This window comes from Heptranchias perlo, unplaced genomic scaffold (genome assembly GCF_035084215.1).
Source record: "Heptranchias perlo isolate sHepPer1 unplaced genomic scaffold, sHepPer1.hap1 HAP1_SCAFFOLD_118, whole genome shotgun sequence".
NCBI lineage: Eukaryota > Metazoa > Chordata > Chondrichthyes > Hexanchiformes > Hexanchidae > Heptranchias > Heptranchias perlo.
Window position 1 is genome coordinate 1,380,432 of NW_027138407.1, and position 21,312 is coordinate 1,401,743.

At 44.3% G+C, this 21,312-nt stretch overlaps 1 long non-coding RNA gene and 1 gene segment (V, D, J or C); one reads left to right on the forward strand and one right to left on the reverse strand.

Annotated features, from left to right (window-relative positions):
• Positions 1-409: 409 nt before the first annotated feature.
• Positions 410-7,967, reverse strand: LOC137308019 (uncharacterized). Of its 2 annotated transcripts, none has more exons than XR_010959367.1 (5): positions 7,869-7,967; positions 5,143-5,464; positions 4,405-4,476; positions 4,073-4,183; positions 410-1,270 (listed from the first exon to the last, which is right to left on the reverse strand). It is a non-coding gene; the product is annotated as an uncharacterized lncRNA (long non-coding RNA). The 2 variants fall into 2 exon arrangements; XR_010959368.1 differs by lacking the exon at positions 7,869-7,967 and adding an exon at positions 7,011-7,069.
• Positions 7,968-16,997: 9,030 nt separating this feature from the next.
• Positions 16,998-17,388, forward strand: LOC137308035 (T cell receptor alpha variable 12-3-like). The segment is given in 2 exon segments: positions 16,998-17,013; positions 17,099-17,388. Coding segments are annotated over 2 exon segments (306 nt in total).
• The last annotated feature ends 3,924 nt before the right edge of the window (positions 17,389-21,312 follow it).

The window sequence follows — 21,312 nt, forward strand, 5'->3', positions numbered from 1 at the left end:
GATTCCAGCCCCAGGCGATTAAACCGCAGTTTGCCCATGTGTTCAAACTGACAGATTCCGTGACCTTGTTCGCTGAAACAGCACCTTCAACGCATTTCCTGCTGCCCCTGGTTGCCTTGTCAACGGAGCTCTGGTTCCTCCAGTCAAGAGACAACTCGTGAATCGTTAGCCCTCAACAGTTGCGGTCGAAACACGGAGCCTAAAGACAATTAACCTTTCTGCTGCCGCATGATTTAAAATAAACCGATGGAAAAAATAAACCTGGTGACTGATCGAGCGCCGGAGACTTTTATGTCATCCAATAATTTTAGATTAGAGAGCCCCAAATTTCCCCTTAAAATTCAAAGAGAAAGGATAGCTCATTCTATATGTTGAACAAAAGTAAAACCTTTATTCACATTGTGGTACAAGTAGACAAAAAATTAAAACCGCGCATCATTAAAGTTACCAAAAGCATTGTTAATTAATTGCAGTACAACCAAAAAATCAAGGAGAAAACGATTGCAGCAGAGCAGAAGAGGCGCCAATTGCGAACAGAGGGTAACTTCTCTCCACGTTTAGCACGGTGCTAATGCGAGGCGACCAGAGAAAATCTCCCTCCAAAATGGTAAAGGAACAGTGACATGGCAACAGTTCAGACTCAACCCTTGAGTTGAACGGTTTGCTTCCAATGCAGACAGATGTCTGTCAAAGAAATGCATCTGGCGCTCTTAGGTGATATAAAATAAAAACAAACTCAATTTAAAATAACTTTCAGAGAAAAGCAAACATTTGCAGGTGTTTGGGGAAAGAGCAGGGTGAGTGCGATTAATTGGATAGCTCTTTTAAACAGCCAGCGCAGGGACGATGGGCCAGATGCCCTCATTCTGTGCTGCAAGATTCCATGATTATAAGAAATGCATGTAAATTTGTGCACTAATTGCAAGCTAAAGTGATATTTTGGAAATTTCTTTTGACGAATTCAAGCATAGAAATATAATTTTGAACTCTACCTATAAAAATCTATGATTTTATGCATGTGATCAACTTGTTTTCTTAATATATGCAATGAGCATTCGACAAAACAATGACTATAAAATCAATATGTCACAGAAATTGGACAAACGTTTTCTAAAGGAGAAGGTTTAACAGTGGCAGGAGCAGAGAATTAGCCGATTAACACCTGCGATATTGAACTAAAGTAAATTGAGTCAGTTGAACTCGATGTCTCGGGCTCTGAATTCCCAGTGGGTTGTGCTCACGCTGGAATCCATTTCATCGGAGAGAATTCCTGTTTGAATAAAAGCACCAGATGTAATCAGTGGACTGCAAGAAGTGACATCGAACAGTGCACGTGAAAAGAGCGGATTTAGATGTTGAACGTATTTCAGTCTTTAACTCTCCACCTTGGAAAATTCTGCCGTGCATATGCTCAAACGCTTAACGCATGCATATAGCTTGCCTCTGTTATGCATAGAATTACATAGAATGTACAGGATAGAAACAGGCCATTCTGCCCAACTGTTCCATGTCTGTGTTTCTGCTACACACGAGCCTTCTCCCACATGTCTTCATCTCAGCCTATCAACACATCCTTCCATTCCTTATTCCCTCATGAACTTATCGAGCTTCCCTTTAAATGCATCTGTGCTATTTGCCTCAAATATTCCACGTGATAGCGAGTTGCAAGTTCTCGGGGTAAAGTATTTTCTACTGAATACCCTATTGGATTTGTTGGTGACTATCTTTTATTTATGGCCCCGAGATTTGGTTTCCCTCACGAGTGGAAACATATTCTCTACGTGTAACCTATCAACCACTTTCACAGTCCTAAAGACCTATATCAGGTCACCCCTCAGCCTTCTGTTTTCCAGAGAAAAGAGGCCCAGCATGTTCAGCCTTTCCTGATAGGTATATAATTGCCATTGTAAGTTGCTATGTCAACATTTCCTGTCCATTTTTTCTCATTCCACTGTAGCAATGCATTTTTTCTAAAAAAAAATCTCGGGATATGGGCGTCGCTGGCACGGCTGGCATTTCTTGCCTATCATTAGTAGCCCTAGAGAAGTGATGGTGGGCCTTTTGATTGAAGCGCTGCCGACCACGTGGTGAAGAGGCTCCCATAATGCTGATAGGTCGCGAGGCCCAGGATTTGACATTTGACTCAGCGACCATAAAGGTATAGCATTGCAATCTCTTTAAATTCATTGTATATTGCAACCTGTAAATATAGATGGCACCGGAATTCTGTACCAGGGCGTTGTGGGCTCGTACCGAACATAGGAACATGAGGAACAGGAGAAGGTCATTCAGCCCATCGAGCCTGCGCCGCTATTCAATGAGATCACGTCTGATCTGTGCCTCAACGATATTTTCCAACCTCCGTTGATATCCCTGTCTAACAAAAAGCAGTCTATCTCAGTCTTGAGAGCTCAATTGCTCCAGAGCATCCACAGCCCTTTGGGAGAGAGAATTTTAGGTTTCTACTAACCTTTGTGTGAAAAAAATGCTTCCTGATTTCCCTCTTAAATTGCCTGGCTCTATTTGTAAGATTATTTCGCCTCGTTGTTGATTCCCCCACCAGATAAATAGTTTATCTGCATCAACCCTATCGACTCCTTTTAACATTTTAAAGAATTCGAACAGATCAATCCTCAGTCTTCGATACTCAGTGGAATACAGGCCATGTTTACGCAATCTGTCCTCAGAAATGGCTGAAGATTAGAAATTAATAGAGTGCAGGTAGTTAATGTTTTTTCAGCTTAAGAAAATGTGGCTGGTGGGATGTGAGTACATTTGGTGCTTGTACCGCTCTTGATATTCATAGAAATACTTCATTTGGATATGGGCGTGAAGGAGATATCAAATTTGCTGACCTTATAATTTTGGGGGTGGGGACATGGAGGAAAAAAATGGGGCAGGTTGCAGGAGGACATGCGCCGTTTAGAAGAGCGGGGAGATATATGGCAAAGGGAAATCATCGTCGACATGTGTGAGCTCGAACATGTTTGGGGGAAAATAATCGAGTATGGAAATATGAGCCGAATTGTAATCAAGTAAACAAACCGAGAGATCCAGGGGCCAGAGATAGACAGATATTTAAAAGTAGGGTCAATGACAGAAATTATGCTGTAACAACAACAGCAACAGCAACTTTCATTTATACAGCGCCTTGAACGTAGTAAAACGTCCCAAGGCGCTTCACAGCAGCGTTTCCAAACAAAATTTGAAACATAAGGAGATATAAGGTCAGTGACGATAAGTTTGGTCAAAGAGGCAGGTTTTGAGGACTATCTTCAAGGAGTGGCGATATGGAAAGGCGGTGAACTTTATGGAGGGTCTAGGCAGCTGAAGGCACGGCCGCCAGTGGTGAGGCGAAGGAAGTGGTGAATACACAAGAGGAGGGAATTGGAGGGATACAGAGTTCTCGGAGGCTTGTACGGGTGAAGGACGTTATGGAGATGGGGAGGTGCGAGGTCATGGAAGGATTTGAGCACAAGGTTATGCTAAACAAGGGGACTCATCATCCCAAGTAGCTGATGACGCACTTGTGCAAAGCGTTCTTTGGGTCTCAACTGGATTAATATGTGGACCTGTGGGAATCTTGTTTTCAAACTGGATATTCAAGCAATGAAGATGTGCAACAGAAAATAAATAGATTAATAACGGCATGAGCGCATTTATTGATGAGGAACTTGGCAAATGTAATGTGGCACAGAAATACATTAGAAAAGTTCCAAATCTGGACAAGTTTCAGAAGACATAGGGACTACAATTCAACGTCGATGGGTCGCAAAATGGGCAGTAGAGGGATCGGTTGATCATTATACTACAAGGCAACGGAAAAGCGGACAGGGTGTAGAAGCGGAGGCCAATACTCAACCCGCCATTTTGCGCCCCCGCCGAAGTTGCATTTTACACCCAAATAGTACGAGACTATTTTCAGTGTCTGTTTTAAGAGTTTCGTTGCGGGTCGGCCGCCGGTTATCGGAATGGGAATCGAGCATTTACGTTATTGATTGCCAAGTTCATTGCTAAAATATTGTAAATAACAAATTATATTCTGCATGTGCATTGGGGTGATCAATCTTACCTTAAAATAAGCACACTCTGGCCGTCAGCAGGACACTGAAAGCGACGCACTTCAAAAAGAGAACTCTCAATCCCATCACCGTCAAAGACAGAAAATTCACCCTCGGTAGATCTGTAAGAATCATCAACTTAAAGCGTTGATTTGGTTAAACAATCCCACTGTATTTCACTAAAATACAAATATCTGCACCACAAAATTGGAATGTATTGCTCTATCTATCCAGCTGGCTGGTTAATATACAACTATCCAAGTATCTATCTATCTGTCTAGCTCTCCTTTTTTCTGTCTGTCTTTCTGCCTTTACCGAAACATATTTAAAATAAGGTACTGACCTGTTTGGGCGTCCTTCGTCCCTGCTCTGAAATTATTTGAACGTTTTCCACAATCAGGCTTTCTGCCGGGGCCTGCTAACAAACATTTAAATGATTTTTTGAGTAAGTGACTTTGTTGTTGCTATTGTTGTCATTATTATCACTGTTATTATTGTCGTTATTTGCAGCAATAATGGAGGAAGTAGTAAAAAAGCTGTAGTATTGATTCTTTGGCCTTTTTATTAATTACAGTCGGACTTCGAGAATTGTGCCAGCCCTGGTTCAGTGGTAGCAATGTGGCTTCTGAATCGGAAGATTGTGGGTTCCAAATCCCACTCCAGAGACTTGAGACCATTATTCAGACCGACACTGCCAGTGCCAGCATTGTGAGAGCGCTGCACTGTAGGAGGTGCCGTCTTTCGGGTGAGATGTTCAACCGAGGCCCCGTTTGCCCTCACCGGTGGACCTGAAAGACCCCATGGTATTTCGAAGAAGAGCAAGGGTGTTCTCCTCAGTGCCCCGGTCAATCTTGATCCCTGAATCAGCGTCACTAGAACAGATGAACTGGTCATTATCACATTGCTTTGTTTGTGGGATCTCGCTGTGCGCATAATGGCTGTTGTATTACCCTACATTAAAGCAGTGACTACACTTCAAACAGTACTTCATTGGCTGTAAAGCGCTTTGGGAATTCCCGATACCTCAAAAAGGCGCTTTATAAATTCAAGTTCTTTATTCATGAAACATTTTATTACTCACCGGCTGCAGATTCCTGGCTGTCGCTTATTTGCATAAAAAGATCGAGCCCTGTGTTTTGCCTCACACGTGACATTTACTGAATGTTTGGATGAATTGAAAGAGAGGAACCCTGAGCTCCTGTAATACCCGTTGTTTAATAAGTGACTGGATATCGTGACATCGGTCTTTGGGACAGTGGTTGTATCCATGAAGAGCCCAATCTCTTTGGGGGTGAATTCCGATACCAAACATACCACCGCCGTGTCAGTACTCTCCCCGTCCCCTCTTTGTATCGCGGGCGGGTAAAAGACCGACACGGTTGGCTCTTTCGGAGTTTTGTCCTCTGAAAATTAAAGAATAGAACGGGGAAATTATTTTGACTTCATTAATGTTGAGCACAGACCGATACATCAATAAATGACTGATAATGAAATTCGACAATAAAACAATAGTGCACAGAAATTTAAAGGAAAACAGCCAATCGAGCCTGTTCCACTATTCGATTTGATCATGGCTGAACTGTATCTTAACTCCATTTACCCGCCTTGGTAACGTAACCCTTAATACCCTTGCCTAACAAAATCTATCAATTTCAGTTTTGAAATTTTCAATTGACCCCAATCCTAAGCAGTTTTCCGTGGAGACAGTTCCAAATTTCCACTGCCATTTGTGTGATGAAGTGCTCCCTGACATCACCCCTGAACGGCCTGGCTCTAATTTTAAGGTTGTGCCCCCTTGTTCTGGACTCCCCCACTATAGGAATAAGTTTCTCTCTATCTACCCTTTCAAATCCTTTAATCATCTTAAACCCCTCAACCATTCTCCATTCAAAGGCATCCCATTTTCCAATAGCTCCCTGTGTTCAGAAATTTCTCTCATCACCTTCGCTTAGTGGCTATTTCAAATTGATGACTCCTCCTCGCCTTAAATTGTTGTTAGTTGCTCAAATCCTTATATAACGTGGCAGACGTTATTTCTTCATCCACTGACTCTAGTCCGCTGCATTAAAAATATGATTTCCCGTTATTTTCAGCAAATCAAGATTTTTGTTTTAATTCCATGGACCACCATTATTCTCGCGATCAAATAATTTGGCTTTTACGGATTAGTTGTGCTTGTGTAAGGTTGGCTTTTGCAAGAAAAATCAACCCCATAATATCTAAACGTACATAGATCGCTAAATTTCGGCACACAATGATCTGTGAATCCAGATTATTGATTTTTTTTTTGCAATTAATGTGTATGAGACATGGGCTATTTGAACTTACTCAAATCCACACTTCAACACAGGAACATCTGTACATCCACCGACAAACACGGTGTTAAATTTCTGTGCACAGCTGAAAGTTTCTGCATAAACTGCACCAAATGAATGGGAACACAACACAACGTCTCAAATATGATTGTTGCATGCAATGATTTAAGGTCCCCTATAACAATCCTGGAGTAATGATTCAACAAGCAATATCTGGAATGATTCCGCAGACACTGAAGCCACCGCTGGTTTCCTTTCCATCGCGGTAATGCGGATGTAGTAAAACTCTCAATTGCATCCAATTTGTTATCGTTATGGAAAGAATGTAAACTCGCGCACAATCGCTGGAAAATTGCGTCTGATATCGAAGGGTAAACTATCAGATTATCTGGTCGTTATCACTTTGCTATTTGGAAACCTTGCTGTGCGCAAAATGCCTGCTGTGTTTCCTGCATTACAACAGTAAAGCAGCTTCAGACGTCCTGGGGTCGCGAAAGGCGCTTTCACAATTGAATGTATTATTTCTTTCTAAAAAATCATTTCCGAGCTCGTCCCCCAATATTTAGCAGATACCTTATGGCATGAATCTTTTATTGTTACAAAAGGGCGTGTAATTTGCTTAAATGTTTCTTACTTGTCTGTACAATCACTTCAGTTCCGTCTCCAAATGTTAGTTTAGCAGCATAACCTAATCCACACAGTGATAGGTACCTAACTGTAAAACCCTCTCTGCGCCACCAGGTCTGATTCCTGCGCATTGCTCCAGAAAGAGGACAGGTTGTTGGAAAAGTGAACTGGGTACCGCAGACCCCCGTTAATGGGGCAAATTATCTTAACCGCGATTTAATAATAGATACCTGGTCTCTCCAACAATATTCACCAGAAGGCAACACGTGTTCACAAGGGGGGGAAGAACGATACAATGTTCTTATATTTTGCTTACCCTGTTGTAAAATAATTCTGGCCTCACTTATGAATATTAGTTTCATGGCCGTATCTCAATATCCTGCCAATTAACAGCTGAACAGGCAGAAACCTGTTCCAGGAGCGCTGTAACTGTCTGGACTGTAGCGTAAAAGTAAAACCAAAAGCTTCAACTGTGGCCTCATCTTGCTGAATTGCGTACTGGACATCTTTAGAAGTGTGGCTTAATTGCCTTTCGCCATTACACACACAGTTCAGTGAAACATCTCCCTCTAGCACATACGTGTGTGTTCGTGCTAAGGACTGGATATCAGTTTAAGGAATAGACACTAACTTTGCATCATCCACTAAATCGCCCTGAATTGAGATTAAGAAGACCCAAATCTCCACATTCCGTTGCACAATCAATCTGGTCCCCGGTTCCAAATGTTAGCTTATCACCCCGCCCATACTCTATTATGTAAAAATATAACTGTGCGACTCTGCGTCTTGATTGAGTCCAATTTGAAACCGCTAAATATGAAAAACAGAAAAAGTTGAGAGACCAAATTGGGGAGTAGGTACTTACTGGGTTCCGCAATCAGCCTGTCTCCATTCCAAAACGTGAGCTTTTATTTGTCTCCGTATGTCAATCACAGTTGATCCCTATAACAAGATCCCTTGGAATCTCCTCCACATCTCCCAGCAACTGATCATCTTGTTCAAGAAGGATAGGGCTGGTGAGCTTAATTGCATGTCTTTATTCACCAGCCGTCTTGGAGCGTTCCCGCAATGTGATCACAGCAATAAATATCCAGGGAAAATAAAGTAACAAAATGAACAGAATGTAAAACGGTAACGCTCCGGGGGTAACCGTTGCTTGATTGCAACTGGGCCGTCCCCGGGGCTTGTTGAGAATGTTGTTGTGCCGTTCTGTGTAGATGGGAGGTTATTGTACGAGCACTTAAGCAGACTGAAACCACTGTGCGCATCGGTGCGCACACTCACAGCACAGTGATACACAGCGGAGTCACTCGATTGTAATTTGGAGATGATTAACCGGCTGATTTTCTTGACAGGATCGATAGAAGCAGAAATTCTGCCCACGGCAGCGTTTTCATTGTTCCCTGCTCCTGAAGTGTGTCTCTGTAGGAGGTATTTCGGAGCCTGCCCTGGGCACTGACTGTACCAGTGTACTGTGTACGGACAGACCCCTGACAATTTGCAGCTTAAAGTAACGGTGTCACCGGCAGCAGAGGTTTGTCGAGGCAATCTCTGGGACACAGATAAACTGGAATCTGCAGGATGAAAATTGGGAGATTAGTATTTCTTTAGCTGCCGTTTAGACACTTGTCAATCGCATGATTAGCTCTGCCTCTTGCGGTAATGTTTTTCATCAGAAGCCGGTTCGAACTTTATTCACTTTCATTGGAAAAAGTACCAGAGGGGAGATGAGGAGAATGTTGTGTTATGCAGCGAATTGTTATGATCTGGAACGCACTGCCCGAAAGGGTGGTGGGAGCAGATTCTATAGTAACTTTCAACACAAAATTGGATATATACTTGAAAAGGAAAAATGAGCTTGGCTGTGGGTGAAAGAGCAGGGGAGTGGGTCTAATTGGAAAGCTCTTTCAAAGAGCCGGCACAGACACGATGGGCCTCAATGTCTCCTTCTGTGCTGAATGATTCAATGATTTCTATTAAATTTCGACTTCTATTTTTCTTGCTGAAGACGAATCCGAAGAGACATTTTGAACAATCCATTCTTCTCTTCACTGAGACAATCACCTCGCAATAATTATGGACTGAGAGTAGCCCGGGTGTGTTATGTTTTACTGCGCACAGCAAGATCCAATTGAAAGTAGTGAGATCCTTTATCAATGGTCTTTGTTGTGAGCCGGAGCATGTCCGTCGCAACCTTTTAACTTGGACAGAACATCAGCAACGATTGACCCAAACTGACACTGAATATCTGTGGGTCAAAGGTCAGACTTTAATTGCACGTCACGGGAGCTCCAGTCCGCCGCTCGCTCTATTTTTCTATTTTCTTGCCTCATTGGGTTCACTTTTGTCCAATTCACTTTAATCTGAGTTATTTTCAGTTACTTTCATTTCTACATCTGGGTCGCTCCCTTTCTCCCGTTTTTGGTTTCCCGCCATCCTGAGAACTTATCCCAAAGTCTCTCATTTATTGGTGGGATCAGTCTGTGCAGTTTTGCAGTGGTTTTACTGTTACTCACTGGGAACTGTCTCTTCCTAGGGTCTAATAATGTCAATTACTTCATACTATTGTTGATCCTCTCCCGTGTTCTCCGGGCAGAGTTTTCTCTGAGTTTTACACCATACAGAATCTGTACAACAGAAAAAGGCCATTCGGCCCAACTGGTCTATTCTGGTGTTTATGTTACAAAACAACCTCCGCCCGCTCCAATTGTCTCTTCCCACCCTGACCACCACGGATCCACCCCACCCCACCGCGCTATCTCTCTATTCCTTTCTCTCTCAAGTATACGTCATGCCTCACCTTAAATGTGTCAATCTTATCTGCTTCAACTATTCCACTTGGCAGCACGTTCCACATTCTCACCACTCTCTGAGTAAATAAATTCCTCCTACCTTCTTTATTTTTTCTGTTAACGACTATTTAATATTTATGGCCCCTTGTTATGGACTCACCCACAAGTGGAAACGGTTTCTCCACATCCACCCTATCGAACACTTTCATAATTTTAAAGACCGCTTATCAGGTCTCCTCGTGCTCTTCTCTTTTCCAGAGAAACGAGCCCCGGCCTGTTCAATCTTTCCTGCTGCTGGTATCTTTTCTCAGGCGTTTTAGAAATGCAAAGCTGCGAAAAGGCCCTGATCCCAATCGAAGCCCATCTCTCGGGTAAATCTAACTCCATCGGTGCCGGATTGTACTTTCAACGGCCCAGGGGTCGGTGTCTCCACACTTGCCCGGCAATGGGCGATATTTCACTCCCTTTTAGTGAATTAATTCTTGCTGGTTCTAAATGGACTTTTCTCCAGCCTGTACTTGTTCCCTCGGGTGCTCCTGTTTTCCTTTATAAGAACATTTGCGCCTCGCACTCACTCTCTCACTGCCCAATGTTGTTTCAATTAACATTAACGAAGACGCCAGATAAATTAATGCAAACCGATCTCACAAACATTGACAGTAAATATAGAAAAATGTCTGTCGTTGGATGCTTTCAAATTTAGACTTAAACGCGGAGCATCGAGAAAAAAATGATTGTTTATTTGAAGGGAATTGAAATAAATATTAGATAAAATGCAATTAATTTCAGTCACTGGGTGTCCAATCATGAAATGCCATCTAGACCTACAGCTGATCTCTTGTATCTGAAGCCCCGCCGTGTTATGCTCCAGTGTTTCTGCCGCTGCAGTAATCGGATGGGCCACTGTAGTGTTGGGTTTACTCGTCCGGTACCTCATTCACACTGCCCAGCTTGGACTGTAATCTCCTGCCCAGGAGAGAGATCTGTAGCCTCCCTTGTGCTCACAGGGACAGGCAGGTCTCCCTCAGTCACAAGTTAACACTGAGAGCGGATGCCGGAGTGCGGACAATCTGCGCTCATTTACATCAAATTGGGATCAGAGTAAGAAAGAGTCCGCGATGTTCATGGGATCCCCGAGGTCCCCGTTAAACCAGTGATGGTCCAGATGGGGTCAAACCCCAGTCTGCCTGTTCGTGGGGGGTCTCACAGCTCCTCCCTCCGAACTCACACCCGGTTCATATTCTGGTGCGGAATCTATAACTGCAATGGAAATGTCCCCTTAGAAAACCGCTATATTTTACTTTGAAGGGGAATGAGGTGATACCAATCACAATAAAAAAACTGCCGGTGAATATTAACCGGAACCTCTGTAACACGGCGGGGTTTGGAGTCACTTACCGGCTGTGACGGTTACCACCGTCCCGGATCCATCCAAATAACAATATCGCCCCTCGTAATATCCAGCACCACAGTAACACCGTGACACCGCTCTCAGTCACCCCGGTACAAGAACCACAGACACCTCAATCTGCTGGTCACACATCACCATAGAGTCCACGCTGCTCAATTATTCCAGGGATTTTAGATCAATAAACAATATTCCATGTTTCACAGTCCCAGTCGGTTCAAACTCTTCTTTCTGAGACTCTCGGCTCTTTGTAAAATGGCCCCGGTACACGGGCAGGAGATGGGCGTTTAATATAAACGGAGAAAATGTCAAAGAAAGATCACTGAAAGCAGGAACTTGCAATAAAATTAATCCAGATTACAGCGATAATAACATCAAACCTACAATTCAGGATCCGGACCAGGAGAAGTGATATTTTAATTGTACAGAGGTATTTGCTGAGGTCTCTTCCACTGTGATTTTCCCATAAACACAGTACTTCAAGTCAGCATAAAATCCCCCAGTCTTTAGTGATACGTTGGGACATTAGTTAAACGGCGGGGATTGCGGATCTCGGTTCCAGCTGTTAGAACAGGATCCCATCTGGTGTTAAGGACTTGTAAATGGGATCAGTCATTCCCAATCGCCATTCATTGACACCAATCCCAGGAAAGACATCATCCGCACAGAGTCCGCAATTATAAAACACAAGATGTGAACTGTAATAATCCAAACTCATTATTAACTAGAGTGTGGGGCAGAAGGTCCGAGGCGGACCTGTTGGGTTTAATCGTAAATAATCTCTGTTTTTCCATTTGTTTCCGTGACAATCTGCAGTGAGAGTTTTTGTATCACGGGAAGCCGAGACCTATCACTGTGGTCTTCATACTTTGCTTTACAATAATAGGTGGCGCTATCTTCAACTCTCGTATCCCTAATTTCCAGCGAAAATATATTTTTTGCATAATTCGTTGAAGCAGCAAATCGTCCTCCGCCGTAGATCCGCTTCCGCTTTGTCCCGCTCTGAGTTTGTTTGAAGAAATCCCCACTCTGGAAATAATAATACGAAGCATCTGCTTTGAAAACGCAGGTGATGGTGAGAGACTGACACTCCTCCCTGGTCTTCGCTGCCGGGGTCTGTTTCACTGACTGACCGAAAGAGCCTGGAAATTAAACAGAGAGAGAGTTTAATGAGACATCAGAGCCGAACCACACAACGGGGATAAAAGGGTGACCGTGTCTGCAATTTGAATGGTCAGGGCAGCGTTGTTTTAAATTCACACATTGTACGTTTGGTTGAACGGTACTCACGGGGTAAACAGACACACAGGATGAAAACAAGGAGGATTCCCATCGTTCTGCTGCCCGGAGCTGATGGTTTATATGACGGGGAGCTGGAGACTGCAGCCCGGGACTGCCCTGGGAGACTGTACCTCAGAGCTGTACTTAAATACTTTAGGGGATCGAGTTCATTTGCACAGGGCAGTGTCCCGGAGATCATTAATGGTCCGCACGGTTCCCGGAGCTCTGGCTGTGCGTTGTGTGAATAAGCGACAGGTTTAAAGACGGACCTGCAGTTTTATGGCTTTCCTTTCGGTCTCTGGGCCCTATCTGAAAGCCCCTCCCACATTAGTCTGATGTACAGGAGGGGTTGACTTGTTCTGTCAGCAGAGGCTGCCGCCTCCTTTGCCCCACAGTGTTGAACTGGGCGGTCGATTCATGTGTTTTTATTGGGTGATGTTTGTTGAGGGTGAAATGTTGGCCCAGGACACCGGGAGAATCCCCCCGCTCTTATTCCAATAGTGCCGGGGGATTCTTTAACATCTCCCTGAACCGGCTGACGGGACCTCGGTTAAACCTCTCATCCGTAGGACCATGCAGAGCTCCCTCAGTCCAGCAACTGAGAGTCAGGTTACAATATCAGACAGTCCAGTGCCATTTTCAATATACAGGCAGATATACACAATATATAGAGAGAATAAACTGTCACTGTAATTTAAACAAACGCTTCGTGCACCGTCCCCTTCTGTAGTTTGCATTAAAAAAATCTGTTTACGTTATTTCTGATGAATTCTGACCTTGATTGTGTCTGTACGATTTATTTCAAGATCCCCAATCTTCAGATTTTCCTATTGCAATTTAAATTGCATTAATAATTCGTAATAAAATTAAAACATAACTCAACTTCCATTTTGAATTAATGCCTTTATTTCCAAATCTGCTTCTTTAATCGATTTTCTTAAGTAAAGAACTGAAAATTGTTTACAGGCTGCAACTCGGCCCCACACTGAAACCAACACAGTGAACACATCCTCCCACTGACTATATATAAGTACAAGTTTAACCAGAGTTGGAATCTGCCCCGGAGCTGCTCTACTGGGAAAACCAGCAATAAAGTTAGCCGTGTGCCGTACATGCACAGGAGCTGATACTGAGTCACAATAACAGACGGGAGTGAATCGTTCCCTTTTACCCTCTGTCTGCTGTGCATGTACAGGAGCTGACACACGGTCATTGTTTCTCTCTCTCCATCTCTGTCCCTCTCTCACCTCCCTCCCTTTCTCTCAATCTCTCGCCACTACCTCGTTCTTCCTGTGTCTTTCCTGCTCAACCATTGCTGCTTCTGTATTTCTCTTCCTCCCTGTCCCTATCTCTGTCCCCGCTCTCTTTCTCTCTCTCTCCCGCCTCCTCTGCTCCTATCCCCCCTTTCTTTCCCCATATCTCTCCTCCTCGCTTTCTCTCTCTGCTCTTAACTCTCATCCTCTGCCCCATCTTTCTCTCTTTCTTTCATTCTCTCTCTCACTCCTCCTATCTCTCACCCGATCACTGCCTCACTCGATCTCTCCTTCTATCTCCCACTCTGCTCCTATGTCTTCACCGGTCTCTTCCCTCTCTCTCTGACGTGTCTCTGAATTTTACTTGATTGAAACACATCCTGTATAAAGCAAGTACAAATCTCATTTCTGTAGCATTTTATATATATGAAAGTTTCAATTAGTGGATGGAAATCTGTCGGGTAGATCTCATCTTGAAAGATGTCAGTGTTCAAAATTTTGTTGAGACGTGATTCTCCGATGATGAGATCAGGGCCTTTACCCAGTAAACTAGCGAGGAATCAGCACAGAGCAGATATCATGGCCTTTATCCAATGAACAATCAGGTGAATGAACACAAACCAGGGATCAGGGCCTTTACCCAGTGAAACATCAGGTGAATCAGCACAGACTACGGATCAGGACGTTTACCAAGTAAACCACCAGGTCAATCAGCACAGACCAGGGATTAGGACGTTTACCCAGTAAACCATCAGGTCAATCAGCACAGACCAAGGATCATGGCCTTTACCCAGTAAACCTCAGATGAATCAGCACAGACCAAGGATCAGGGCCTTTACCCAGTAAATCATCAGAGAATCAGCACAGACCAGGGATCAGGGCCTTTACCCAGTAAACCGTCAGGTGAATCAGCACAGGCCGGGGATCAGGGCCTTTCCCCTGTAATCCATAAGGTGAATCAGCACAGATGCGGAATCAGGACCTTTTTCATCTATAAACCATCATGCCAGGGTGTCGGGGCCTTTCAAATTTCTGATAAAATTCAATTGCATTTGCACAAACTTAAAATCTTCAATGAACCAGCGCAATTGGGCAGCGCAGTAGAACGGTATGAGGTGGTGGTGGGGTGGGTGGGGGGCTGGGTGTTGCACTGGGGGAAGTGGGGCTGTTTTTCTGGTGGTCTTGGAATTTCTTTCACTGGGGAGGTGGGTGTGTTTCTCTTGGTGGTTTTACATGGGGGGAATAAAGGAGATCGATGGCATGGGGGAATACACAGGGGGATTACATGGGTGTTTACAAGGGGTGGATTACACGTGGGGGATTACACGGGGGGATTACACGTGGGGGATTACAAGTGGGGGATTACACGGGGGGATTACACGTGGGGGATTACACGGGTTGGATTACAAGGGGAGATTACACGGGATAATTACACAGGGGGTATTACACAAAACCATTACTCGGGGGGGATTAGACAGGAGGGATTTTATAGTGGGATTAAACAGGGCGGTACAAATGGCACGGGAAAACAAGGAGAGAGAAAGAAAGGAAGGAGACCGAAAGAATGGAGGAGAGCGAAAGAAAATAACAATGCGATAGTCATGCTGCAAATGGGTGCTGCTCCCACACGGCAACACATCGCCTCACATCATTGGGGGTGGCGGCGGTGGGCGAACAGACCATGAGCAGGACTTGCAAACTGGGGCAAGGACGGGAGGAAGGAAGGGCAGGAGCTAGATCGAGTCTCACACACACACACTCACAGGGTGAAACACATTCACAACAGGGATTCTCACACACACCGTCCTACAATCATCCTCGGCACTCTTTAAATACATGCATTGAGACAGAAACAGAGGGTTTAAAGATATACAGACACACACCCTGTCCAACAATACATTTTCATTACCTGTGCAGTGATACAGAGAGTTTAAAGCGACGCAGACACTCACACCGTCCTACAATACATTTTAAATATGTGCGCAGTGATACAGAGAGTTTAATGATACACAGCCACCCACACAGTCCCACAATACACTGTATATACCTGTGCAGTGAGACAAATAAATTAACGATGCAGGAACATTCATCAATCTGACTTCAGCAGCACATCCCAGGAACAAGAAAGAGGGTTTGGTTGGTCTGACCTCCCCTATATAGCACAGAGTTGTCACTCAAAATCCGCCCTCCGCCCAGGACAAAGCCCCTCACCTAACAGGTAACTGCATCCTGTGCCTGAGAACCCGCCCTCCCAGGTGTGGGAGAGAAAAGGTGAGTCTGTATGTATCCGGGGTTGGGGTGGGGGCGGTAGTGCCTTCTGCCATTTGCCAATGTTCCAAATGGTTGCTTCCTGGGCCTGTGTGAGGCCTCTTCCAGCTGGGATCCGGATCTCAGGGATGCTACCTGGGGATAACATTTTAACCATTGAGCGCAGGCAGGCACTGGGCTGGTGGGCTGAGTGGAGCGTCACACACCTGCACAGGTATATTGCTCAGATATTTAACAATTGAGTACAAGCAGAGATTGGGCTGATCCAACGAGGGAGCCTCACTTACCTGCACATGTACATTGCTCATATCTTTAACCATTGTGTATAGGCAGACACTGAGCTGATCCACCATGGGCGCATCTTCCTTGCATTCAATCCCTTCCATTGTCCTATTTCATAAGTTTCTTTGTTTTATTTTAACTTTCTGTTTCTTTTCCTGTTACCTGTCTGTTTTTAACCTCGCGTTCCGGTAATTTTTTTCCCAACTGTTCTGATTTTCGCTCTGCTCTTTTATCCCTTTACAAGCCCCACATTCCCACCCATTTCCAAGCCACCTTGTGACAACGTGCAATGGAGAGACAACGGGAGAGAGGAGTGGTGAAAATGAAACCGCCGTGAACAGAGAGAGAGAGATACCTCGAGTTCGACAGACATAGTGATATAGGCGGATAGAGATAACGAGAGAGAGAGACAGAGAGAGAGAAACAGATTGGCATTCATACAGATGGGCAAGGAAATAATTTGGAGGGAACCGACAGTAAAATTTCCACAACTAACAGTGATTAGTGCACAGCTGGCGTCATTTGTGAGAAACCAGCCAATCGTGTCCCTGGGAAACGCCCCTCAGTTTCCCAATATGTGAATCCTGCCCTGATCTGAGTTTACTTTTTAATATCAGACTAGAAGTGTCAGCATAATTAAAACATTTTGCTATTTTCTGTCGAACCCTAAACCAGACACCATGTGCTTCTCATGTTCCTAACTGGTAATAATGGTCTTGCTGCCCGGTGAGTCTATGATTAAATGGTCAGTGTGTGTTTCATGGTTTTTTTTTGCTCCCAGACTTTTGACACATTCTGTATTTTGTTACAGGAACGAGTGGCAAAGACACAGTGTCCCAGGATCCGCCTGAGTTAACGGTTCAGGACGGACAGACGGTAATACTGGACTGTAGTTACTCGGCAGCAACCACTGACCCAACTCTCTTCTGGTACGTCCAGTATGCTGGGGAAGCTCCGAGATATTTAGTGGAAAGATGTAGCTCGGGGCAGGGAGATAAGTCTTCAGATTTCCCAGGCCGGTTTTCTGCTGATGTGGACAACAACGAGAAAACGGTTCCTTTAAAAATCACCGAGGCTCTTGTCTCTGACTCTGCCGTGTAGCTCTGTGCCATGGAGCCCCACATTGTTACCGGGGCGCAGTCAGTCCGTAAAAAAACAGCAAAGGTCTCTCATTGAAGCAGATCGATGACCTGGATTGTGATCTGATAATAGAACAGAAACCAAACCATAAAAACAAGCAAAAGAGTCAATAAATAGATGGATAGATAATTAAAAAGATAGACAGAGAGGGAGATAAATAAAGTCTCACTCTCCTCACTTTCTCTCTCAATGATCTCTCTCTCCTTTGTTTGAAAGTATCCATCTCACGCAAACTAAACCCAGCCCGTGTAAATTACAGCTGCGGAGTCTGCGAGTGTAAGATACGGTGCGTTTAACAGCTCAGTAACCAGCTTGTTCCCGTTAGCTTGGGAGCTGAATGATGAGATAGTTGGACACTAGAGTTGTTTCAATCATCATCCCGAGTGACCGACTGCAGTGACCCCAAGAGATAGATCAGATTGTGAACAGGCTAAAAATGTTAACGCGGAATATTGCTTTAAATTAAACTTTGTAAGTAGCACCTGGGGACACGGGTTCAAACCAGGACAGGTCATTTCAGGAACTGATATCAGGAAATTCTTCAGTCACAGAGAGCGCTCAATGTGTGGAGTCAGGTTCCAGATGGAACAGCGGAGGGAAAAACCCGGGAATCATTTCAGAAAATGGGGGAGAGGGTGTTAGGATCTCTCTGGATGGATGAACTAAGAGCGTCCGAATTCTCTCTCCCATCCGGAATTATCCTGTGATCTTTTGAACTGCAGCGAGGCAGTCGTTGCCTCTTGGAATTGTACCTTGCAGTTACATGTAGTCGCCACCAGAGGGCAGTAGGCGACCGTGTTCACTGTGTTGGTTTCCGTGTAGGGCCGAGTATAGACTGAGAACATTGTTCAGTTACTTTATTTAAGTAAAGGGATTAAAGAAAGAGGTTCGGAATTAGAGGCATTAATTTCAAATGGAAGTTGTGTGATAATTTAAATCTTATTATATGTTACTAAAGGATTATTAATGACCACATGTTGTAAATATTTTACTGAGCAGCTTACTCCCTTCACTACCCCGTCTTACAGACTGATCCTGTTAAAAGGCCAACATGGGGTTTAATCCACGTCCAGTATCTGTTGTGACGACAAGTTCCCGACGTTCTCTGCTCTCCCTCTGACGTCATCAGTTGGAGAACAAAGAGCCTGTGAGCTAATTGGATGATATGGAGAACAAGGAGCTGTGAGCTGATTGGATGAATTGAAGAACAAAGGAGCAGTGAACTGATTGGATCTCACCTGCTGACTCTGATAGGAACCAACCAATCGGCAGAGAGCCCAGCTATTACTAAACATCTTACTAAATCTTGACGAAAATAATTCCAGGTTCAACCCGTTTCTGTTCAAATCCACCATCAACTCTCGGCAAACATGTTGAGTGTTACTTTTTATTTATTCGTCACAGCTGCAGCTCGACTCACTGGTAAAGTTTACAATCTTCCTCTTGCGCGTGCCATTGAGATAGAGAATGTTTCTTTTACTGCTGTTTCCTCTCTATTTTCAATGCATGCTGTCACCTTTATGGCATTAGTTATAATAAGATGAATATAAAAGCTCAAAGTTCTGCATTTTTAAATTTCTACAGGTGTTAATTGTGTAGACTCGGTCTCACAGTGGCCGGTTGCAGTGATGCACTCTGAAGGGGACACGGTGACCATTAATTACAGCTATTCTACGACTGGTGATTCTTATTCCTTACAACTGTACCGTCAGGACGGGGCCAACGGCCCCACATTCCTGATCTACAGCCCTTCCTACGGGGATGTTTTCAGAGCAGATGGAGTGGGTGCTCGATTTTCCGCAGCTCTCGACACTTCGAAAACCGAGGGGAATTTCACCATCAGCGGCCTGCGACTGAGTGACAGCGCTGTGTATTACTGCGGGCTGAGAGCCACAGTGACAGGAACTGGAGGGGGCCTCGTACAAAAACACTGCCGGAATGTGACAACGTGAATGGGATAGCGGGCAGTATGGGGAGAGAGAGAGGAACTGTCCGTACTTTTCACAGGAGAGTGTCGGTTTAACAACAGGCAAGTCAACAATAATCCGGCTAACAATACAGCATTTGAATAATCATGTTCATTGTTATTAATAATAACCGTGCTGTTAATTTCATAGTAAGAGATTTGATGGGACTGTGCTTCCAATTCCTGTTTATTTAACGGGCAACTTAACTTTCAACCTTAGGGAAACTAATATAATACCGGTTCTCATTCTCTGTCTCAGACCTTTTGTTCCAGGCGGCAGGAAATGAGCTGAACGGAGGGAATACATTCGGTTTTGGTTTGGTCTGCAGCAAGGCCCCTAAATGATTGACAAGAACGGCCGAGAATCAGATCCCCGTTACTCCGCTCCTCTGCACATTGTGGGGAACACTGATGTTTTTCCAGCTATTTCCCTATAAGGTGCGTTTAGGGTTTAGTTGCTCCCATTTGGATAAATGTCAAATCTCTCTGATCAGTGGGCGGAGCTTTCTTCTGCCACGTGATCTCTGCCTTCCGTTGTCCCTGATGAGGACGTTTGTCAAAAAGATCGGTGGGAGGAGCTTTCTTCTCTCAGGCAGCCTCTTGTCCACGCGTTCTCTTGACGTTTCACCAGCTTTTAATTCCAGCTGCACCAGGTGCTTTGCCCTGGGTTGGACCGACACTTTCCATCCAATACCCAAGGGCAGCTTTTCGCAAGAAAGAGTCGATACAGTTCAGCCCAGGCAATGGCTCCCATGTTAGTGCAGATATATTTGCTGTGCACGCGTTTCTTTTTGTTACCGGCTGAGTATTTTACTTCAGTGTATCCACTTCTTTTGGCTATTCAGAGGTCCAATTAATTAGGAAAGTTTGACACAGACGGAAACGTTATTACAACATACAGAAGGAGAGACATTAAAATCTACTTTTTTCCACAAGCTACAGAATCGATGAGCTGGATTGGTACCGACAACATCCACAGAAAGAGCCGAAGTATCTCCTGAAGAGACACATTAACGGTTACCAAAATAAATCACATAGTCTCGGAGAACGGTTCTATTCAGAGCAGAAAGCAACTGACGGTTTTAACACCCTGACCACCTCTGCCTTGCAACTGGTTGATAGCGCTGTGTATTACTGTGCACTGGAACCTCACAGTGACTCAAACTGCAGGCAGCCTCGCACAAAGACCGGATTCTTGTTTCTATCTGAACAGGGTGATCTTAAGATCCTGCTCCCGAAATACTGAGAGGTTTTCATTACCTGCTGGAACCTTTATATGACTATTTAGAAATATGATGTTAACCGCAATTCGGTTTTAAACAAGCCGTGTTATTGTTGTTTTATTTACAAAATATTACCATAGCTTTCCGCTCAATTTTTTCTAATTACGTGAAAGATTCAATTTTATCCATGTGTTTTGTCCACAATTGATCAAAATAATTGCTGTTCGCATGACAAGGCCTCAGCCGTGGCTCAGTGGTATAACTCTCGCCTTTGAGTCGGAACGTCCTGGTTTCAAGCACGCCTCCAAAACCTTAAACACAGAATCTGGGCTGACACCCCCGGTGTCAATACTGAAGGAGTGCTACACGCTGCTACCGTCTTTCGGATGAGATGTTAAACCGAGCTCCCGTCTGCCCTCTCAGCTGGACGTAAAATATGCATCTGCCCCTATTGGAAGAAGAGCAGGGGAATTCTTCCTGGTACCCTGGCCAGTATGTATCCCGCAAGCAACAGATTATCTGGTCATTAGCACATTGCTGTTTGTGGGATCTTGCTGTGCGCAAACTGGCTGCGGCGGTTACAACAATAAATTCTATCTTTCCTGAGAAATATTTCATAGCACAGTGGACGATACGATGTGCTTCGTGTCCAAGAATATCAAAGGCAAAATGGTTACACGTTTAAGAATTGATCCT